Source organism: Anarrhichthys ocellatus, unplaced genomic scaffold (assembly GCF_004355925.1).
Source record: "Anarrhichthys ocellatus isolate YVR2014 unplaced genomic scaffold, GSC_Weel_1.0 scaffold15, whole genome shotgun sequence".
Taxonomy (NCBI): Eukaryota; Metazoa; Chordata; class Actinopteri; order Perciformes; family Anarhichadidae; genus Anarrhichthys; species Anarrhichthys ocellatus.
The window spans coordinates 7,378,844-7,396,658 of record NW_022280045.1 but is presented as its reverse complement, the minus strand read 5'-3'; the positions used below and the strand labels follow the sequence as shown (position 1 = coordinate 7,396,658).

The following is a 17,815-nucleotide window of genomic DNA, read 5'->3' as shown; positions in this document are numbered from 1 at the left end:
GCCCACCAGTTTGCTGTATCTCTTGCTTTGACTCGCTTTCTCTCTCACACACACACACACACACACACACACCCCTGGAGCAAGTCCCCCACACAAAAATCACAGTGTACCATTCAATCAGTGCTTTTTTTCTCCCTCCTCTCCATGGTTCTCTTAAAGGTTTTAACCATGGCAAGAATGAAAAGTGCCAGCATTAGAAAGCTCGGCCCATTGAGGAGGTGACAGGGTCTGCCAGAATATGATCCTAATCCTGTTTCCAGCATTCTTTTAGCCTACTGGCATTGCCATTTCACTGCATATTCTCTAAGCTGTCAGGTTCAGGGAAATCCCTCTAATAGTGCATTACCCAGATACACATCAAAGCCTTCCTGGAAACCACCAGCAGCAACTTAAGGGAGAGGGAAGCACAATACAATGAGGCTCACAGCTGCACATTTACATGCAAAAAAAAAAGAAGCAAAAACATGCTTGAGAACTTAATGCTTAAATAAATAAAACTCATACATGATGCTTGAGGGTGAAATGCAAACCTTCGTTTTTTGACCTTTTAAACTTTGACATTAATCGTCATATGTTTAGTAATGGATATGGCAGGACACAGAGAACAACAAGAGGAGTTATATCAAGCGTCAGACAACAGGTGGCTAAACGGTGTGTCCTGGGCCACCCTCCTTTAGTTCCACTTCATCTTCCATTTTCTTCTTGTCCTCTTTTTCTTAAACACTCTTACTGCCATCTCGCCCCTCCCTGGGTAATCTTCTTAGAGAGAAGAAAACCCCCATTCTCTCTCTTCTTAATCTGGCTGCAGCCTAAACCTACGGTTGCATTTCCAATGTGGGCTTCACTGAGCCAAACAGGAGTGCTCTCAGCCAGTTCATGGAGTACGGAGTCTATCGGGGAATGCTTAGATCACATATTGAGTTTTTGGCTCATATTCAAAGCTTGTTTAAAGTACCTTAAAGGACAGTCTGAAGTTATGAGAGGGCACTTTGAGCTATTGACTGCAGCCAAAAGTGTGAAAATATCTCATGTGAGATCATCAAATGTTAAATAAAAGCAAGACTACAATATGTGATGCACTATATCTTTTCAGGCCCGTGTCCCCAGATTGTACTTCCCAGAACAGATTTGTAGTTAAAATGATAAAATAAAACACACAATCTCACACACACACACACACACACACACACACACACACACACACACACACTCGATAGATAATATCATATCTCCATATCGATATGTAGCCATTCCTCCAAAATTATCAAGATGAAGTATAAAAACGTACCTGGCTTTTGTTAGTACTCACAGCTGTCAAGCTAGCAGCTTGTGGAAGACTCCGGTAATGAGGCAGAATGCGCACTGATAGACAGACGGGTAGACAAGCAAGTAGGTCGTCCGATCATTACATTCAGGCTGAATGACAGCCACAGATGTTGCATTTTTTTCTATTCTTTATCAGAGCATCTGATTCATTGATTGCTGTCGGGATGTAATGAGAATATCAGTAAACATAACAAAACATTTTTTGAAGAACGTTGACAGCCCTTGCTTTGCTACAAAAATCATATAAAGATACATTATTGCAAAAAAATAGTGCCCGCTGATTGATTTGCAACATTGTCCACAATTGCTTCAAACAGAGATGTTAAAAAAGATTGTTTCCTCGGTATGAATGCTACAGAAAAGTCTTTAGACAGTAAACAAATTATATATGATTGTGTAGCCAACCACATTATGAACAAAAGTAGCTAAGAACAGTACCGGAGGGATCATGACAGACTGTAAATGTCCTCTAGAGTATAGTATGAGATCCTGTAAATCTGCAAATCTATTTGTGAGCTTCAATGTCGGGGTAGTAGATCTATCGCTTTAGTGCAGTTTCCTGAAGAAAAGAAAAAAGAAAACTGAAGAGAATGAAGGGGAAGGGAAGACATCAACCCATGTCACCTCCATGTCACCTGCACCTCCTCTGTCTTTCGACGTACTGCAACAGTTTCACTTAAATGTCATTCAAATAATCCTTTCACTGAAAGACAGCTGAATGCCTGTAAAAGGTAAACAGAAATTCAGAAATTGAAAAACTGTAATCTGAAAAACAAAAAGAAGACTAGAGAGCATTTTCTATCTGCCCTGTGGCTGTCTACTCAGTGCATCCACGACAAAGACCCCCACTGGTGAAATCCCCTCTCCCACCGCCAACTGGGACACACGTCTCATCTTCACCTCTGGGCTGGAAAACACCAGAGCAGGACCAGCAGCATCTGCGTTAAATAGACAGACTACAACTGCCTCACAGAGGGTATCCTTAGTAAACAAAGACACCTTAATATTCACCTCTACATTGGCTGTGCTGAGGCCACTAAACTGAATCCTTAATTTCAGTTGTGGCAGGTAATCAACCCATTCAGACAAAGCAAAGATTAGTTTAGTTTATAGGTTAAAGTTTCAGTAGCTCTCCCGTGCTGCTGTCATTTAACAATGTACTGTAGGTGCTTAGTTTGATATGGAGGTCATTACTAATGGGTCATTCATTCAGTAGAAGCTTGTGTGGCATGATGTGAATATATAACACTATTACAATGTTTTGCATGTCTATTACCAAAAAAAGCAACGTTGGAATTGTATTTGAAAACACAACAGCAGCATGGTTGTGTAGTCTTTTTAATACACAGCATCTGTCTCCCTAACACAGGCTTACACACAGCGACACAAATGCACAGCGGTTCATTGGCTAATTCAATAATGAAGCAGACAGCCAGTCGAGTCTATAGACAGGCAGAATAGAGGGTAACTCATCTCTAACAGTCGGCCGTCTCCGGAGTGTTAAAACATGTAAATTTATGTAAGAGCCCATAGGAAACACATATTTACAATACGTTTAGGTAATCACAAGACGTGCGAAGAGGCATTCGAGGCCCTGGAGACGAAAGCAGTCAACACAAAAAGAGTTTTTATGTGTCATTAATTCCCTCTGCATTCCCAGATACATCCCCCTTTTACCGCAGTAATACAGTAATCACTCACAATCGCACCGAAAATTATCTGCACTCATCTGTGGAATAAAAAAGCGGAGGGGCAAAACAGGGCGAGATGTCCCATTTTAGCTCTCTGCTGCCTCTTTAATGTTCATCTGGGAGCCGCATGGCTGCCGTCCATCCCTGCACAGGGATGGGAGTCGGCTCCTGCACTTGGAGCAGCTTAATGACGGTGGGGTGTGGATGGTGGACTCGTTAGACACTTAGACACACACACACACACACACACACACACACACACTTTTCACGCTACATTGCCTGGCCAGGACAACATAAAGGGTCATCGGCGGTGTGATGGAAAAAGAGGCACCTCTCTGCTCACATTAGGCAGTGATAAGAGGAAACTCTGAGTGATGCCAATGCAAAACAGAGTCAATCCAGATTTAATAATGAAAGTTATACAGATTCAGATGTGAGAAACCAAATGGTCAAAAACATCATTCCCTGCCTGTTCATTATGCCCTCCTTCCATATACCCACATATCGCATTATTAGGTAAAGCCATCAAACCTGATGAATAACCACGGCACAAGCCAACCCCATTTTCATTTGAGGCTTAAAGAGAGCAGGTAATTCTAATGGAAATGTGTGTTTGGGTAATGTGAACTCGAAGGATATGCATTCTGGATCTCCTGTCAACATATAACCTTAACAGACATATCCGTAGGGTCCTCTAGTGGGCACAGGATACTTTTAATCTTGAGCTACTGTTGCCACCTACAGGTAAAATAGTAAAACTACAATTAAAAAGAGACATTTCAAAGCTGGTTCACTCAAAAAAACAAACTGTTGTCAAATCAGAGTTTTAACTGACTCTAAAAAACAAGAATCTCCTAAATTGAATTTGGCTTTTCTGTTGGTTGAGTGAAAAAGTCTCCACAAAAAAAACTGCAGTTCAATGCTGTACACAATAATGATGTCATGGTCCTTCAACTGTGTTTCTGTCACATTTAACCAACTGTAGTCCAGTGCTTCAACAGTCCACCATCATGATGAAAAGTTCTCCTTCAACGGTGCTCCAACAGCCACAGTTTATACAGAAAGACGAGTCGAGAGGATCATCTCATTTGTCCACAAGCTTTTAGGCAAAGCGGTTGCCGGTCTATGTGAGCCTCCTTAGCTTGCACATGTAGATGGGGCCAAAGTTAGCGGCTAAGTGTGGGATGACCATCTCACCCAGGTGGAGGTCGGGAGCGAAGTGAAAGGTTTTCCTACACGTGTGTGTGAGGGGTCGCAGATCAACAACCTGAATGTAGATACGACGAGGACAAATGTGGGAAAAAAGAAAATAAAAAGTTAAAATGAATAGTTGTAATTAGGTTACTGTGGTATTAATCAGGAAGTCCTGATATTCCAGAGGTCAGCACCTTATTGATAGTTTACAGTTTCTTGTTGACGGTGACAGTGTGTGTGCGTGACTGACCTGAAGTTGGATGCCGTGGTTCTCTCGAGCCAAGTAGATTGCCTGTTCCACCACGCTCTGGTTCTGGGTTTGAGAAAGAGTACAGGTGGAGTAAAGGATCTCCCCACTTGGACAAGCTGCTTCGATGCCCGCCCTGCAGGATGGAGAAAGGGGTTGTTCACTTCACATAAGATAATCATGTTAACTTGTAGCTTTACTATATATTGACAAAATGTAACCACACATAAAAATAACCACACGATGTTCACCAAAACTTACATCAGTAGCTCCAGCTGTAGCTGCGGGAGCTTTCGTCTCTCACCGGTCCTGATCTTACTGAATATATTGTTGTCGTCCTCCATCAGTGAATGTCTGTCTGTGGTGCAGGGGACGTCAACAAGGACCTGAAGACCGAATAGAAAAGAGGACGTGGACAAAGTGGTGGTATTTGGATAAATACAGCATTATTTCAGGCACCGGCCATATGATTACGCGACACTGGCTTACCCTGTCGAAAGTGTTCCTTTCGATTTCCCCCCACTTGGTGCCATCAAAGGAGGTGATGCGTAGTTTGTCATCGGTTAAAAGCGGCTTAGGAATGTAGCTGTTAAGGACTTTTCTAAGTCGCAACGTCCGAGACACGGAGGCATCATTTAGGCACAAAAAACCTTTAAAGCAGACGACGGAGGGTTAACTACAACCGACAGACAGAACAGCAGCACTAAAGGAGGAAAACAAAAAGATGAGTGGCCCTCTTACCTATAGCCTGGGTCTGAAGTAAAGCCAGGGTCTTGCCTCCTGGAGCAGCACAGAGGTCAAGCACATTGTGACCTTCTTGGACATCCAGTGCGAGACAAGGCAGCAGAGACGCTGCGTCCATCAGATAGTAACCCAGCAACCCACACATGTCTGGTCTTTAGAGGACAAAGGACAAATAATTAGAATACACTTTGAGTAAAAAATAGAACATTCGGTTCATAATTGCCACATTCTTGGTTTCATCTGGAAGAGAACACGGTTCTCTAAATGTTCAACCATTTTGAAATTAAATATATAAATTAACAGAATATGTGGTTACCGTGTAACAAACTACCAGACGTGTAAAAAAAACTTTTAACTACATGTCACGCGTGAAAATATTCTTCTTTGAATCGATTTTAAATGTTTGTCCAGTAAGTAACGGATGAACTCACCTAGCGGGCTTGAATCTTGTGATATCCCCTCTTGGAAACACGAAGCACTTGATGTGAGGACTGAGGTGTAGGGGAGGTAGCTGCTGACCATCAATGTCAGACTTCTTAGGTATGGAAACACCACTGGCTTCCTCATCGGCCGCAACCTCAGATTCTTGCTCCGAGCTTGGCTGAGCTGCAGAAACAATCAAGAATTTAGAATTGATCATCATGAGGAGAGATATTGCGCTTTTCAATGAGATGAAAAAACACGAGTTTAATATTGAGGCTTTCAGAGAAGAACGACATGCAAGTGGCTTTTTGCAGCAAACAAAAACATTTTTGTTTTTAAAGTTCTACATGCATGGCTTGACATAGCATTAGTAAGTACATTGAGCCTTGGAGGATGCACACCTACCTTCAGTATCTGTGTCACTGAGGAAGTCTCTGCATCCCTGGGCTTCGAGGTTTGCCAGAACAGCATCATGGCAGAAGTTATTGAGCAGGGCTCCGTATTTCTTCTCTGACAGCAAGGCGGCTCGGACCGATGGCCACAGCTGGCACAGCTGGACGCTGTAGGTGGAATCAAAGTGCTGCAGAGCCAGACTGGTGGGCGGGTGCTTGGTGCGTGTGACAGCCTGTAAGAAAGCAGAGAGGTCAAAATACTGATTTAAAATGTTTACTTGCTTTGATGTTCTATTTTGTGAGTTTAATTATTTAAGTGAAACATGTACAATTGGGGGGAGGATGTTAACTAGCATGGCCATGGGTAACTGCCATGCTAGTGTACAATTGTATATCCTTTAATAAAAAACGAATAAAATGATGTAGATTTCATTACACTGTATGAGAGAACAACAGACTCACTATAAAGTTAATTCATGTATGTCTTATACTTAACGATTTCATGAGTTTACCGTTTCATTGATTACATTTAGCTAGTAATAATTAAAGATATTGTATATTTTTAGTTTCAGAGTAACGTTTTTTTTTTTCCAGCTCTCATTGATTAAATTCGCCATGCTATAGATACCGATAGTTAAAGTCAAAATGTAATACTTTCTTTTTAATACGTATTGTATGTTAGATATTCTGGACAGAACCAAACTGAATAAAAATTAACCTCTGAGGGAGGAAATAATTTTACAGGTAACGAACTGTATCAACTGCTTTGTCTATTTCTGCATTATTAACCTACCCATTTTTCCTTCACTCGGTTTCGTCTTGGCGTTAAACATCTTAAATCTTTAACTTTCCTCAGTAAAAGCCTAGTGTCCAAGAGCAGCGCCATCTTGTCGTGCAACAGCTATTTTGGTCCGTCGTCGCTACGACAGCCAAAAGAAACGTTCCGCCGGCAGTTATTACTCGTAAAGGCTGGTTTTACACAAACCCGTCACTGATTGGATCAGAGCAACTTCAGTAACCACTTTCAACCAATAAGAAACGTTATCAGGACACACCCGGGGTTCCTTCACTTCGTTTCTTCCGTATGAACGACCTCACGTCCTCAACGAACAGCGGTGCAGCTGACGAGCTGGGATTTCTGTCCTCTGCCGGGATTTTTGGAGAAGTTCAGTGTCGTAATCATGGTTTTTGAGAGGAAGATGCTCACGTACGGCGACCCCGACGACGAGGTATTGAAAAAAAGGCAGATATATTTGTATTTTCAGTCGCTTTTTGTGTGTGTGTGTGCGCGCGTTTGGCCATGTTACGTTACCCAACTCAGTGCTATGACTCTGGTCAGATTGTCGGTGTAAGGAGTTCAGTGTTAAGTCTTTTGAAGACGTGTAGATATGAATTGTAGCGCCAGACGTAGATGGGGCTTAAATTGTAACACAAACTGTGCATGAGTTAGAGTTTTTAGAGATTTCTTGCTCGGCTTTACTATGATCGGTCCATGGTAACTCTCTGATTGCAACACCAGTGTCAACCAGTTATTTGGATGTTCACCAATCTGTTAAAATAACCACTAAATTATGAATTAATAAAGTATGTTTGATTGTGATTTGAGTTTTATTTGTACAATTATTTGTGGGTAGACTTTAGTTGTAATAAAATGTACCATTTCAAAACGTTTTCAGACCAAACTAACTAAATGTCCTTTTTATTAATGTCCTTGACCAGGAGGAAGATGTGCCAGCTGAGGAAGAAGAGGCAGAGGAGGAAGAGGAAGAAGAGGAGGAGGAGGAAGAAGACATGGTGGTAAGTTTGTTCTTGATAGAACCCAAGAAGATCTCACTTGCCACACACAGTTTTCTCAGAACACAAAAATGTTGAAAGTTTGGACACTAGACACGTAACATATCTTTATAAAGGAATAAACCTTCAAGGACAGAAATGGGCAAATAAAAAAAACACTGAGCAGAGTGATATTTAGGTATACCACTATATGACAGTACAGAATCGGTGATGGACAGAGTAACTAAGTATTTACTTAAGTACTGTACCCAAGTACAATTTCTGAGGTACTTGTACTTCAGTATCTAAATTTTCAGCTGCTTTATACTTGTACTCTACTAAATTCAGTGATGAATATTGTACTTTTTTAACTCCACTATATTTATCTGGTTTGCTTTAATTACTTTGCAGATTCAGATTAATACATTATATTAAACGAATAAATTATGGTATATTATAGGCAAGATTAGATAAACTTTATTGACCCCCGTGGGAAGTTCACAAGTTACCCATCAGCATATAAAGTAATTAAATTAGCCCCATCTAATCCTGCAGCAGCATCAATCCAATAGTATCATTCACATTAGTGTAAAATGGACAGTTCTGCATAATTAGTACTTTTACTCTTGATGCTTTTAAGTGTATTTTGACCACATTTCTCCTCAGGATCCTCTAGATACGATACGAACCAAGTGTGAGCAGACCGATCACTGTGTGCACTACATGGAGCGTCTGGAGACCTGTGCAGCCAGAGTTGGCTCCAAATCCAGCACTGCTGAAGAATGCACAGAAGAACTGTTTGACTTCCTGCATGCACGGGATCATTGTGTAAGTGGCACAAACAGAGGGTGGAAGTAGAGGGAAAATACGATGTGCCTCTCTTTTCCTGTTCACTGCCCAGATGGCATATGAGAAACCAGACTGCATGCGACTTGATTTTTGAAAGAGATAATTTGTACATATTTCTTCCACTAGAGATGCTGACTATGTTCTCCTTTATCTTTATAGGTGGCACACAAGCTGTTCCATAACGTGAAATAACCTCCTGACCAGCTGCAAAATCAATTTAACTGCTAAAATACTCAATATTCCTCTGTTCTCCTGTGTATTAATGTAAAAGAAGTTTCTTGGGTTCCTGGACTAAATACGCGCCACGCTTTCTGTATACAGTGCATACTTGTGTAGATGGGGTCAGAAGCAGTCTGTCAAATACAAGTCACTGCTTGTAGGTAATGAGGGCATCAAAGAAGGGCTCAGATCGTTCTCACTGGTCAGTTCACATGCAAAAGCAAACCTGCTTCTCTGGCAATGAATGTCTCTACTCAGGTTTGGCCATGGATTCATTGTTCCAACTTAAATAAATGTTTTCTTTGGTATCAAGCCTGCCCGAGTTGCATCATTGTAACACTCGATTACTGTGATAAAAATGGAAGTGATGGCCTGGTTGACTCGGGGCACAATTTATTCAGCCGTAGAGGATGTCTTTGGTTGTGGGTGTGATACAAGAGAAAATGTGTCAGATGTCAGGGAGCACTGTTTGGCAATATGTGACAAAGGGAGATACTACTACTTATACATGCAGTATTGGATAATATGGTATCAGAACACTTGGGGCCTATTTCAGAGTAATGACACCCTGTAGGTTTGCTGCCTCTTACATTTCACATACAACTCAGGTTGGGGAGGTACTGTTAAATCTGTTGGATTGGTGTGTGTGGTAGTAAGTAATGGTCGGGCATACAGAAGGCTCTATAACAATAATGATCCACAGATACATGTTGGCTAAAACTTTATTGGAATAAATACCAAAAATGATAATAAATTAAAAAATAAAGGCATAAAAAAAAGCAAATGACCAGAAGGTGGCAGTGTGACTTCAAGTGCTGCAAAAACAAACCATGAGGTAGACTGACTGTAGATGTCTCTGGTTGCTTTCCTTTAAGAAAATCAAATTGTCCCAAGAGTAACAAGAGGCTGATAACATGCAGATAATTCACACACACAGTGCATAATGTCACAGCAGATGTAGATTAATTCACCACCTCAAGAGTTTTCTTTGTTGCTGTAGCCAAGAAAGTCATCCATGGAGGCCTGCAGAGGGAAGAGGAGACAAGTCACGTGACAAGACCGAGTAGTGTGAGAAAATGCATCCTGAAAAAAGGAACTTCTGCAGCTCTGGTGTGACGTCTCGAGTGTGTTTTCATGTGTCAATATTGTGATCCTACAGTAATTTGTATTCAATGCACTCAACAGGTCATGGTTGAACCAACTGCATTTCATGAAAAGCTGAGTCATCAAATCAACGCCGTCCATAGGTTATGACAATGAGACGAGGAAAAGCTCTGCATTCACCTGCATGAGCAGCCTCTCTTTCCTCAGTTTCTTGTAGAAGACTAAAACGTCTGAATCTGCCCTGACCACACGGGGGTCAAAGTCCATCACCCGCAAACCCTCCAGGCTCCGAGCCCGAGACAAGGCCACGTAGGCCTGACCGCTCTCAAACACCCGAGCTAGAGAGATTTCCACACAGTCGAGTGTCATTCCCTAAAACAAATGAAAAAGACACAGCAGGTCAGAAAAGCAAATGGACAAGCCAATTTATTCCGTTATGTCCACTCATTTCCTGTGAAGGGCTGCAGGTGTGGGATTTCCTTATTATTTCCACGTGCTTTAGCTTCTCTGCTGTAGATCAAACATTGGTCATGACCAATGAATTCCATTACCTAAAAGGAACCCTTTTCCTCTCTAACCAATATCAGTCTGAGGTCAATTTGCTGACCTCAGACTGATGGCGGGGAGGCAGCTGAGTGGTTGCGATTACATCGTTACAGCTCATTTGTGGGATTGCTTTAATAGTGGGTTGGGGTGCAGAGCGTCTGACCGGGCCTCTAGCAATTTCCCACATCCAATAGCATTATTGTGCCTGTTCTCACTCACCTTGCCCGAGTTTCTCTCTGCCTGTTGTGTGATTTTGAAACCAAGTAGGAATCTTTGTCTTCTGATAAAATTTCTTTCTTCATTTATTTCATCATCCGGGAACCAAAAATTGTCAGCTCTAAAATGTTGTGCCAATACATCCCGTAGATATGGAGATATTTCACCAGTGGAAACTCTGGCCTGCTGGAGGCACTAGAGAAAAAGTTAGAGGACCTAAAACGTTGAGGGTGTATCCTCTGTGGATCATGAATGTCTGTACAAAACACTGCAATTAAACCCGAAGCCATTTCTAGCCGTCTAGAGGCAACTACAAATGCAATACAAATGCAAAATGAATTAGTTTCAGGCTAATTGAATTCTTGAATTGAAGCCATTCGTCATGCGAGTTAGCATTCAAGAGAAACGCACACAAAGCACTGGTGTCCCATGGCAACACGGAAACGAGTCCTCCACAAACAGAGCGATGTCATCATAGTGGTTTGGTGGGGACCCGTCTCAGTGTTTCTGTGAGAGCTGTAGTCAAACCACCATGTGGCCGTGACTGAACCTGTTCTCACCTGGCTCTTGTGGATGGAGATGGCCCAGGCCAGTTGGAGTGGCAGCTGCTGTCGACTCAGGTGGATCCCACCGCCAGACTTGAACACCCAGTGCTTGGGCTTCAGCACCTCTGTGGCACCACACAGGAAATGCACACGCGGGAGTCCTGAAGGGAATGAGTCAGTACATGGATGGATGAGAATCTACCATCACCGTTATTACTGAGAAGACTTTATCTGTATTTTCATTAAGGGCATTGGCCATTTTGTTTCTGCCTTAAACCGCTGATACAACATGACAGACCATAAGTTATTCTCCTTTGAAATACCCTCCAGTGACTATTCATGAAAGTAATCCTATGCAATTCTCTTGCCACTAAGCCTTTATGTTATTACAACTAAATATACAACATTACAATATTTCTGCAATATGTTTCAAGATAATAATAATAATAATTCAAATACCAACCATGTTTTCCAGATTCAAAAGCCACCACAACCCCTCGCGCTCCGTTCACCAGACCTCGAGCAACATCCAGGTTCTTAGTCAGCATGACCTTAAAAAGAACAAGCGTTACATTTCAAACAGTGTCTTCGCTCAAACTGAGCGCAGTACGCTCAACACATAAGAAAAGTGCGATGTTGCATGTGCTCACCTGAGCTCCAACTTTGAGTTGGATCAGTCTGCTGACGGGGCTGTGAGCGTCTATGGTCTTCACCAGAGCTGGGTCGCTGTCCAGTGCCTCAAACACGCGCACAGACCCTGAGGGACAAGGAAAGATTCACTACATAGGAAACTTATATTTTCTAATATTAAACGTAAACAGTCATGTAAAGAACCTAAAAGATAGAGTATGAAACAAAAAAAAAAAAAACCCACATGAAACCTGTTGTTGGAAACAGTCTGAAAGCAACACCTTTTAAACTGCTGCCACAGGGGGTCAAACACACTCCTTCCAATTTCCTGATGCAGCTAATGCTAACAAAATAAAAAAAAGGTACCGTTACAGGATACATCAGAAAATAACTGGCATCTGGCGGAGACTGAAAATATCTTGTGGAAATAGGTTTTAACAAGGCCTATCTTTACAAGTCCTATTTTTACTTGGATTCGAACCAGACAAAGTGACGCCTGTTCAAGTGGAAAAGCACAACATAATCAAACGGAACCCTTCAGACCTGGCAGCTGCTGGAGTTTGTTCTCGTTTGTGAGCTCCACATCGGCCTTGTGCGTGCACAGCCTGGTCGCTAGAACGCCGTCCCTCTCAATATGATGGTAGGCGCTGTCCATCAGCTTAGCGGTGACGTCCTCCGTCACCCTGAATGGTGTTCATTAAGACAACTTTTCCTTTACAAAAAGCTATGCCTGAAAGACCGGTAAATGCCCTAAAAGCATATGTAATGCACGTAAACACATTAACCTGTACATTTGGTCATAATGGATGTGCACTGGAATCACATTAGCTGTACAAAAAGCACATTTTGGCAATTCAATTGCTTGAAAGAAAGGGGGGGGGGGGAGAAAAAAAAAAAAAAAAAAAAAAAGGACAGTGCCCATTACGTCACCTGCCCAGCCTCACTGCCTGCAGGAGAGAGATGAAGGACTGGTCAGTTTGCCTTCGCACTTCCATTAGCTCCATGTTGACCCGGATGACCTTACGCCAACTCCTGGCCTGGAAGAGGGAAACATTTCTCATATTATATGCTATAGACTAGACTAGAGCATTAATGCTCTTCAGGAAGTAAGCACATAGTGTGTAGGAGAGCTGCTGGCTCATGGGAACACCCTAGAACAAATGTTAATGACTTTGAACAGTACCGACTCGCAGGTACTTATATCAACCTCTCAGCACATACACTGATGTAAACAGAAAATTAGGAACACCTCTACAGTCCCAAAGCACAGCAGCATTTTATACCCAAGTTTATATTTCCATTTAGATGAGAAGCACACAAAAAATATAATTCCTTTAACAACTACATCTCATGAGTTGAATGATCATTCTGATGAATTCATTATAATCTTTTTTTTTTTTCTTTTAAAGCAGGATTTGTTGCTTACTTGTTGTATTGAATCACAACAGATTATAAACAGGTTAAAATGTAAACTATATTTATATTGTTGCATTCATGCATACATGATATTTGACCTCTGCATTCAACCCATCCTTTCAGCTTACTGACCACAGTGTTACTAAATCAATGACAAACAAACATAAGAGATCCACAGTGGTCTGACCTGGAAGCAGAAGCTGGCCTTTTCCTTTCCCCTAGAAACCGGAGGCAGCTGGAGGAAGTCGCCACATATGATCAGCTGGATGCCCCCGAACGGCTCAGTGGACCTTCTCACCGACCTACAAGAGTGCAGCGAGAAGATGCCAGTCACTAAAGATGAGTATATAGTTATACAACTTCAATATCGCTGCTTAACATAGCTCCGAATCAGAGCACTGCTGAGCTTCTATAAAACCCAATAAATTATCTATTTTAACTGGAACCATGAATTGTAACAAAAAGCAAATTGGAATTAATAACGCCACTGTTGATGTGTTAAAATTCTTCATGCTGGAAGTCCAACTGTACTTTAATGCCGTCACTAAACAGGAAAATCATAATGTAAACGGATATTGAAGAGGAGATTTAAGTCTCAAGTGTCCCAAAATGTGTTTGGAAACTGAATTTAACATTTTGCTTCACTGCAAACATCACGAGTGTATGTTTTTATGAACATTTACAACTTCTATTCTTCCATTTCATTTTTCAATACCCAGTTCAAACCTCAAATCTTACTTTACCATTTTTTAAAGTATAAATGTTTACCCAACACTAGCTGTCTGGAAGAGCATTAATGAAGTGAGTCATAACCAGAGACTAGACATGCATTTGTATAATTTGTGTAAAAATGTCAAGAATTATAAAATCAGTCAGATGTATAGTTGAGGTCTGTGGTTTGGGCTGCTTGGTATCATGAGCACGTATCCTAAACATAATGTCAAAGACTTTCAGGAAAACTTGGCATACAAAACACTCAATGTAAATCATATTTTTAATAGAATATGCAAATGTAATTTCATAACTAGAGCCACTTAAGAAAATGTGCACCCGTCTTTAGCATAAAAATAAATAATGACACAGACGGTAGCCAAACATCTCTCAAACAGAAAACATCTCTAACTTACTTCATTAAATACTTCTATTACGATACACTGCGGCATCACAAGGTGATTTCTTAGACCGTCGTCTCACCTTGCCACTGCCTCAAGCTTATCAAAGAACTGGGCCTCCACCATGGAGACCTCGTCGATGATGAGGTGTCGACAGCTGGTCCAGTGCTGCAGCACCCCGGGCCTCTGGGCCAGCTCGATGCACTGCTCCAGCGGGGCAGAGCCGGAGCCAATACCTGGAGAGAGCACGAGTACAGGAGAGCGGAAAAACAGATACTCAAATCACACCTTCTCCTATATATTGAGATTTAATTAAACACATTTGTTAATATGGAGAGACACCCGACACCACCTCCTCCATTATAATAAAGATTCATAGTCAGAAATACTCTAAGAAAGGTTAACACAAAAAATGTTACGTTCACTTTTCTGTTACTTGATTCAGTCATTTTTCAAGGAAACATTCACTGGTTCCAGAGACACATTTGTGTCAGTTTTTCTTAAAGTCTCCTCAGAGACAACGACTCACCAGCAAAGTTGTGTAGTGTCGTTCCTCCGATGTGACATGCAGCCACTCCTGTGCTGGCTGTGGCAAATGTGCTTTTTGGAGGAAGAGATCCCATGATTCTCTTCAGTAAGAAGGACTTTCCTGTGCCTGAAAAACACACATTAAAAAAAAAAAAAGGAGCTTAAAACTGACAATTCCACTTGTTTATCATCAGAGGGAAAACTCCATAAATGTGTCAAAGGAGATTTACATCAGAATTTCTTGCAGAAATAATGATAGTGACAAACCTACTAAACTAAACTTACTATATAGCAGCATCATTAATGCATAACATAATTCAGTAAAACAGTTCTGCAGAATGCATCAGCAAGCATATCTTTTTAGACATCTAGTACCAACTTTTTGTGAAAATGTAGCTTTAATATATAGTCATATATTTACCTGCACTTCCAGTGAAGAAGACGTTCTTGCCACTCAGCACAGCAGTGAGAACAGCGGCCTGGTCTTTATTCAGCTTACGCGATGCCAGAGACAGGATGGGCTTTTTGCTCGGGTTGGCTTTCACCTGAAACAATCAACACATTCAACTGATTAGATACAAAAGACGTATGTAATGGATGCAGGAGGGACATGTTGGGGCAGTAGTCTGCTGCAGATTAACGCACTGTGATGAGGGGGGGGGGAAAGGTGTTGTGTGTGTTGTTTGTTCCACTCACTGGGCTGAAGTTAGTGTCACTTCTCGACCTTTTGACCTGCTGTCCTGTTCCTGCTACAGTCGTCCTATTAGTGCGGTCTGCCAGCCCTTTGGGCGCCACTTTGCTCCTCAGCTCATTGACCGTCTGTATATCCTTTTGCTGCAGGGGGCTGATGGCCTCGAAGCTGCGGGGAAGGCCGGCTTTGAGCTTCTCTCGATCGGTCATAGGCTTGCTGCTCAGCCGGGCCTGGTGTTTGATGCTCAGGGTTTTGAGGAAGAGGTTCAGCCGGTCAGGGGGGCAGTTGGAGATGAGCACCTGGATGTTTTCAGGGAGCAGTTTCACGGTGCACTTCCCTTCTCTGGCGAACTTTGTAAAAAGCTTGAAGTCTTTGAGATGGTAAGTTTGCGGGACTTTTCCGTCGTGGACCCGGAGGAGAATCTCCTGGAACTCATTCCGGCCCAGAATAACCGAAGCTTTACGGATGACCTGCCTCCGGGTGGCCTGACCGGAGGCGTTCAGCTGCTCCACCGCCACACAGCACTGCAGCTGGGCACCGTCCTCCCCGTCTAACATAGCACACACTTTCTGCCAAATACAAGAGTTCACATTGAATCAACAGTGAATCAGTTTGCTCAGACGGAGATTTAAACAATGTGCATGAAACAGTAAACACAACGGTTTATGTTTAACTCCCTGAACTGCAGCTGTGCTTAATCAACACAATCATCTGATACTGCTAGATCATAATGAAACAATTAAACATAACTGCGCGAGCGAAATGAACTTTAAATGTAGTGACTGGAACACTTTTATTCAGCTCTTACCTTTGTTTTTAAACAGATTACGTCCTGGACGTTGCCTTTCTTCCTTTCTTCCTTTCTCCGTGCAGCTCTCACTCTGTGAACGTGAACACCGATTTTCAAATTGTCGTTGCGTAAATTCAGCCAATAGCTGAGCGACGCTCCGGGCCAATCAGGTAGAGGGGGTTTAATAACGTAGCCAATGAAAGAACGAGAAGGGCCGTCCCCGTGGCTGCGACGACCAATCGCTGGTGTTGTGACTGACGACGTCATATTTGTGTGAAATACACATGTCTATCCGGAAATAGCAAGCCTCTTCACAATAACGGCGCTATTCCCAAGATTAATTTAACATTAAGTATATATTTTTTTCTCTATTGGCAGAACTAATGTAGGTCATTTTTAATTAGTATTTTACCCTCACTCTGAGACTCAGTATGCCTCTTGTAATTTCAACTACAACGACATGTTGTGTACAAAACACATGAAGAGTTTTATTGATTTTCTGCTCTCTCTGAGAGGTCACAGTGATACTGCTTGTTTTCTGGCCACCTGGAGAGAATGAAAGGATGGCTGATGGATCGAGATGAAAGAGAGAAGGGGTGCTACAGTTTAATGTATTTGCAAAAAGAAACAAGCTCTGCGATCATCAATAATTTATAATTAGTGGTGTGCAGTTGCAGTAAACCCTTAAAAACACTGAACAAAAAGGAAAGGAACTGTCTGACTCTTCCTCATTATTTATTTTCTTACTCCAGCCAAACTCTGGATTAAATGATTTATGATTAAATCTGCAAAGTGTGGGACTAGAAGGCCATTTTGGTACTGTACATTTTACAAGGTCAAAAGGGGAACGTCTCAAGTAATCAGTCCTATGGTTTGCATTGGGGGGGCATCATCCTTCATAGCGACAAACCATTTATCATCTTGACAAAGCTGTACTTCCTGTTCAACTGAGAGAAGCTTCCGAGAACCCGATGAGATGGGAGAACACACCTTCACAGTCGTACCGCTGTTATTAGACAAGGTTGACTAAACCCAATGCATTTTAAGGTGACTAACACCCTGATCTTTCAGTTGGGGGAGGAGGGTGCAATAAACTGTGACAGGCAGGGTGAGGACTAATCAACAGAATGTCAGTCTACACACGTACACTGACAATCAGCTGGGATCTAGTAAATGTCTCTGGAAACCAAAAATAATGATGAAGAAAAATGAATGGGGCACGTTGATTGATAAAGCAAAACATGATCACAACCTTCCATAAACTTTCATACGCTTTAAAATATCGCCACTGCTTTGAAAGGTTTCAGTGGGTGACGTGCAGACAAGATTTTTGCACTGAAATTGTGTGTATAAGTACAAAGCACAAGCAGTCAAGCTCA

The 17,815-nt window shown here is 41.9% G+C and overlaps 3 protein-coding genes across 4 annotated transcripts; 1 reads left to right on the top strand and 2 right to left on the bottom strand.

The window, feature by feature from the left end:
• Positions 1 to 2,648: 2,648 nt before the first annotated feature.
• nsun4 (NOP2/Sun RNA methyltransferase 4) lies at positions 2,649 to 6,904 on the bottom strand. Its single transcript, XM_031855255.1, has 8 exons — positions 6,811 to 6,904; positions 6,031 to 6,250; positions 5,634 to 5,808; positions 5,200 to 5,354; positions 4,948 to 5,108; positions 4,720 to 4,844; positions 4,462 to 4,594; positions 2,649 to 4,284 (listed from the first exon to the last, which is right to left on the bottom strand). The coding sequence occupies exons 1-8, from the start codon at positions 6,901 to 6,903 to the stop codon at positions 4,141 to 4,143; spliced, it is 1,206 nt and encodes a 401-aa protein (XP_031711115.1). The 5' UTR covers position 6,904; the 3' UTR covers positions 2,649 to 4,140.
• A 201-nt stretch (positions 6,905 to 7,105) lies between these two features.
• Positions 7,106 to 9,174, top strand: LOC116387834 (cytochrome b-c1 complex subunit 6, mitochondrial-like). Its single transcript, XM_031855256.1, has 4 exons — positions 7,106 to 7,246; positions 7,737 to 7,814; positions 8,457 to 8,618; positions 8,799 to 9,174. Exons 1-4 carry the CDS (start codon positions 7,199 to 7,201, stop codon positions 8,829 to 8,831), a joined length of 321 nt encoding a protein of 106 aa, XP_031711116.1. The 5' UTR covers positions 7,106 to 7,198; the 3' UTR covers positions 8,832 to 9,174.
• Positions 9,175 to 9,513: 339 nt separating this feature from the next.
• On the bottom strand, positions 9,514 to 16,505 carry pif1 (PIF1 5'-to-3' DNA helicase homolog (S. cerevisiae)). 2 transcript variants are annotated; one of them, XM_031855253.1, is made up of 13 exons: positions 16,455 to 16,505; positions 15,652 to 16,215; positions 15,377 to 15,500; positions 14,957 to 15,082; positions 14,510 to 14,663; positions 13,503 to 13,617; positions 12,830 to 12,936; positions 12,443 to 12,582; positions 11,920 to 12,026; positions 11,733 to 11,820; positions 11,285 to 11,430; positions 10,143 to 10,334; positions 9,514 to 9,881 (listed from the first exon to the last, which is right to left on the bottom strand). In XM_031855253.1, exons 2-13 carry the CDS (start codon positions 16,201 to 16,203, stop codon positions 9,834 to 9,836), a joined length of 1,899 nt encoding a protein of 632 aa, XP_031711113.1. In that variant the 5' UTR covers positions 16,204 to 16,215; positions 16,455 to 16,505; the 3' UTR covers positions 9,514 to 9,833. The 2 variants fall into 2 exon arrangements, with proteins under 2 accessions (XP_031711113.1, XP_031711114.1); XM_031855254.1 differs by having other exon boundaries at positions 15,652 to 16,211; positions 16,455 to 16,484.
• Between the last annotated feature and the right edge of the window lie 1,310 nt (positions 16,506 to 17,815).

Excerpts from the sequence above, each read along its gene's own strand:
- nsun4 (XM_031855255.1), bottom strand. The coding sequence starts at position 6,903 with ATGGCGCTGCTCTTGGACACTAGGCTTTTACTGAGGAAAGTTAAAGAT. Across the intron at positions 4,845-4,947 it reads AAAGGAACACTTTCGACAGG|GTCCTTGTTGACGTCCCCTG; the intron begins GTAAGCCAGTGT and ends TTCGGTCTTCAG. Across the intron at positions 4,285-4,461 it reads ACCACGGCATCCAACTTCAG|GTTGTTGATCTGCGACCCCT; the intron begins GTCAGTCACGCA and ends ATCTACATTCAG.
- LOC116387834 (XM_031855256.1), top strand. The coding sequence starts at position 7,199 with ATGGTTTTTGAGAGGAAGATGCTCACGTACGGCGACCCCGACGACGAG. Across the intron at positions 7,815-8,456 it reads AGGAGGAAGAAGACATGGTG|GATCCTCTAGATACGATACG; the intron begins GTAAGTTTGTTC and ends ATTTCTCCTCAG. Across the intron at positions 8,619-8,798 it reads TGCATGCACGGGATCATTGT|GTGGCACACAAGCTGTTCCA; the intron begins GTAAGTGGCACA and ends TTATCTTTATAG.
- pif1 (XM_031855253.1), bottom strand. The coding sequence starts at position 16,203 with ATGTTAGACGGGGAGGACGGTGCCCAGCTGCAGTGCTGTGTGGCGGTG. Across the intron at positions 12,937-13,502 it reads AGGCCAGCTTCTGCTTCCAG|GCCAGGAGTTGGCGTAAGGT; the intron begins GTCAGACCACTG and ends TCCCTCTTCCAG. Across the intron at positions 11,431-11,732 it reads TTTTGAATCTGGAAAACATG|GACTCCCGCGTGTGCATTTC; the intron begins GTTGGTATTTGA and ends CATTCCCTTCAG.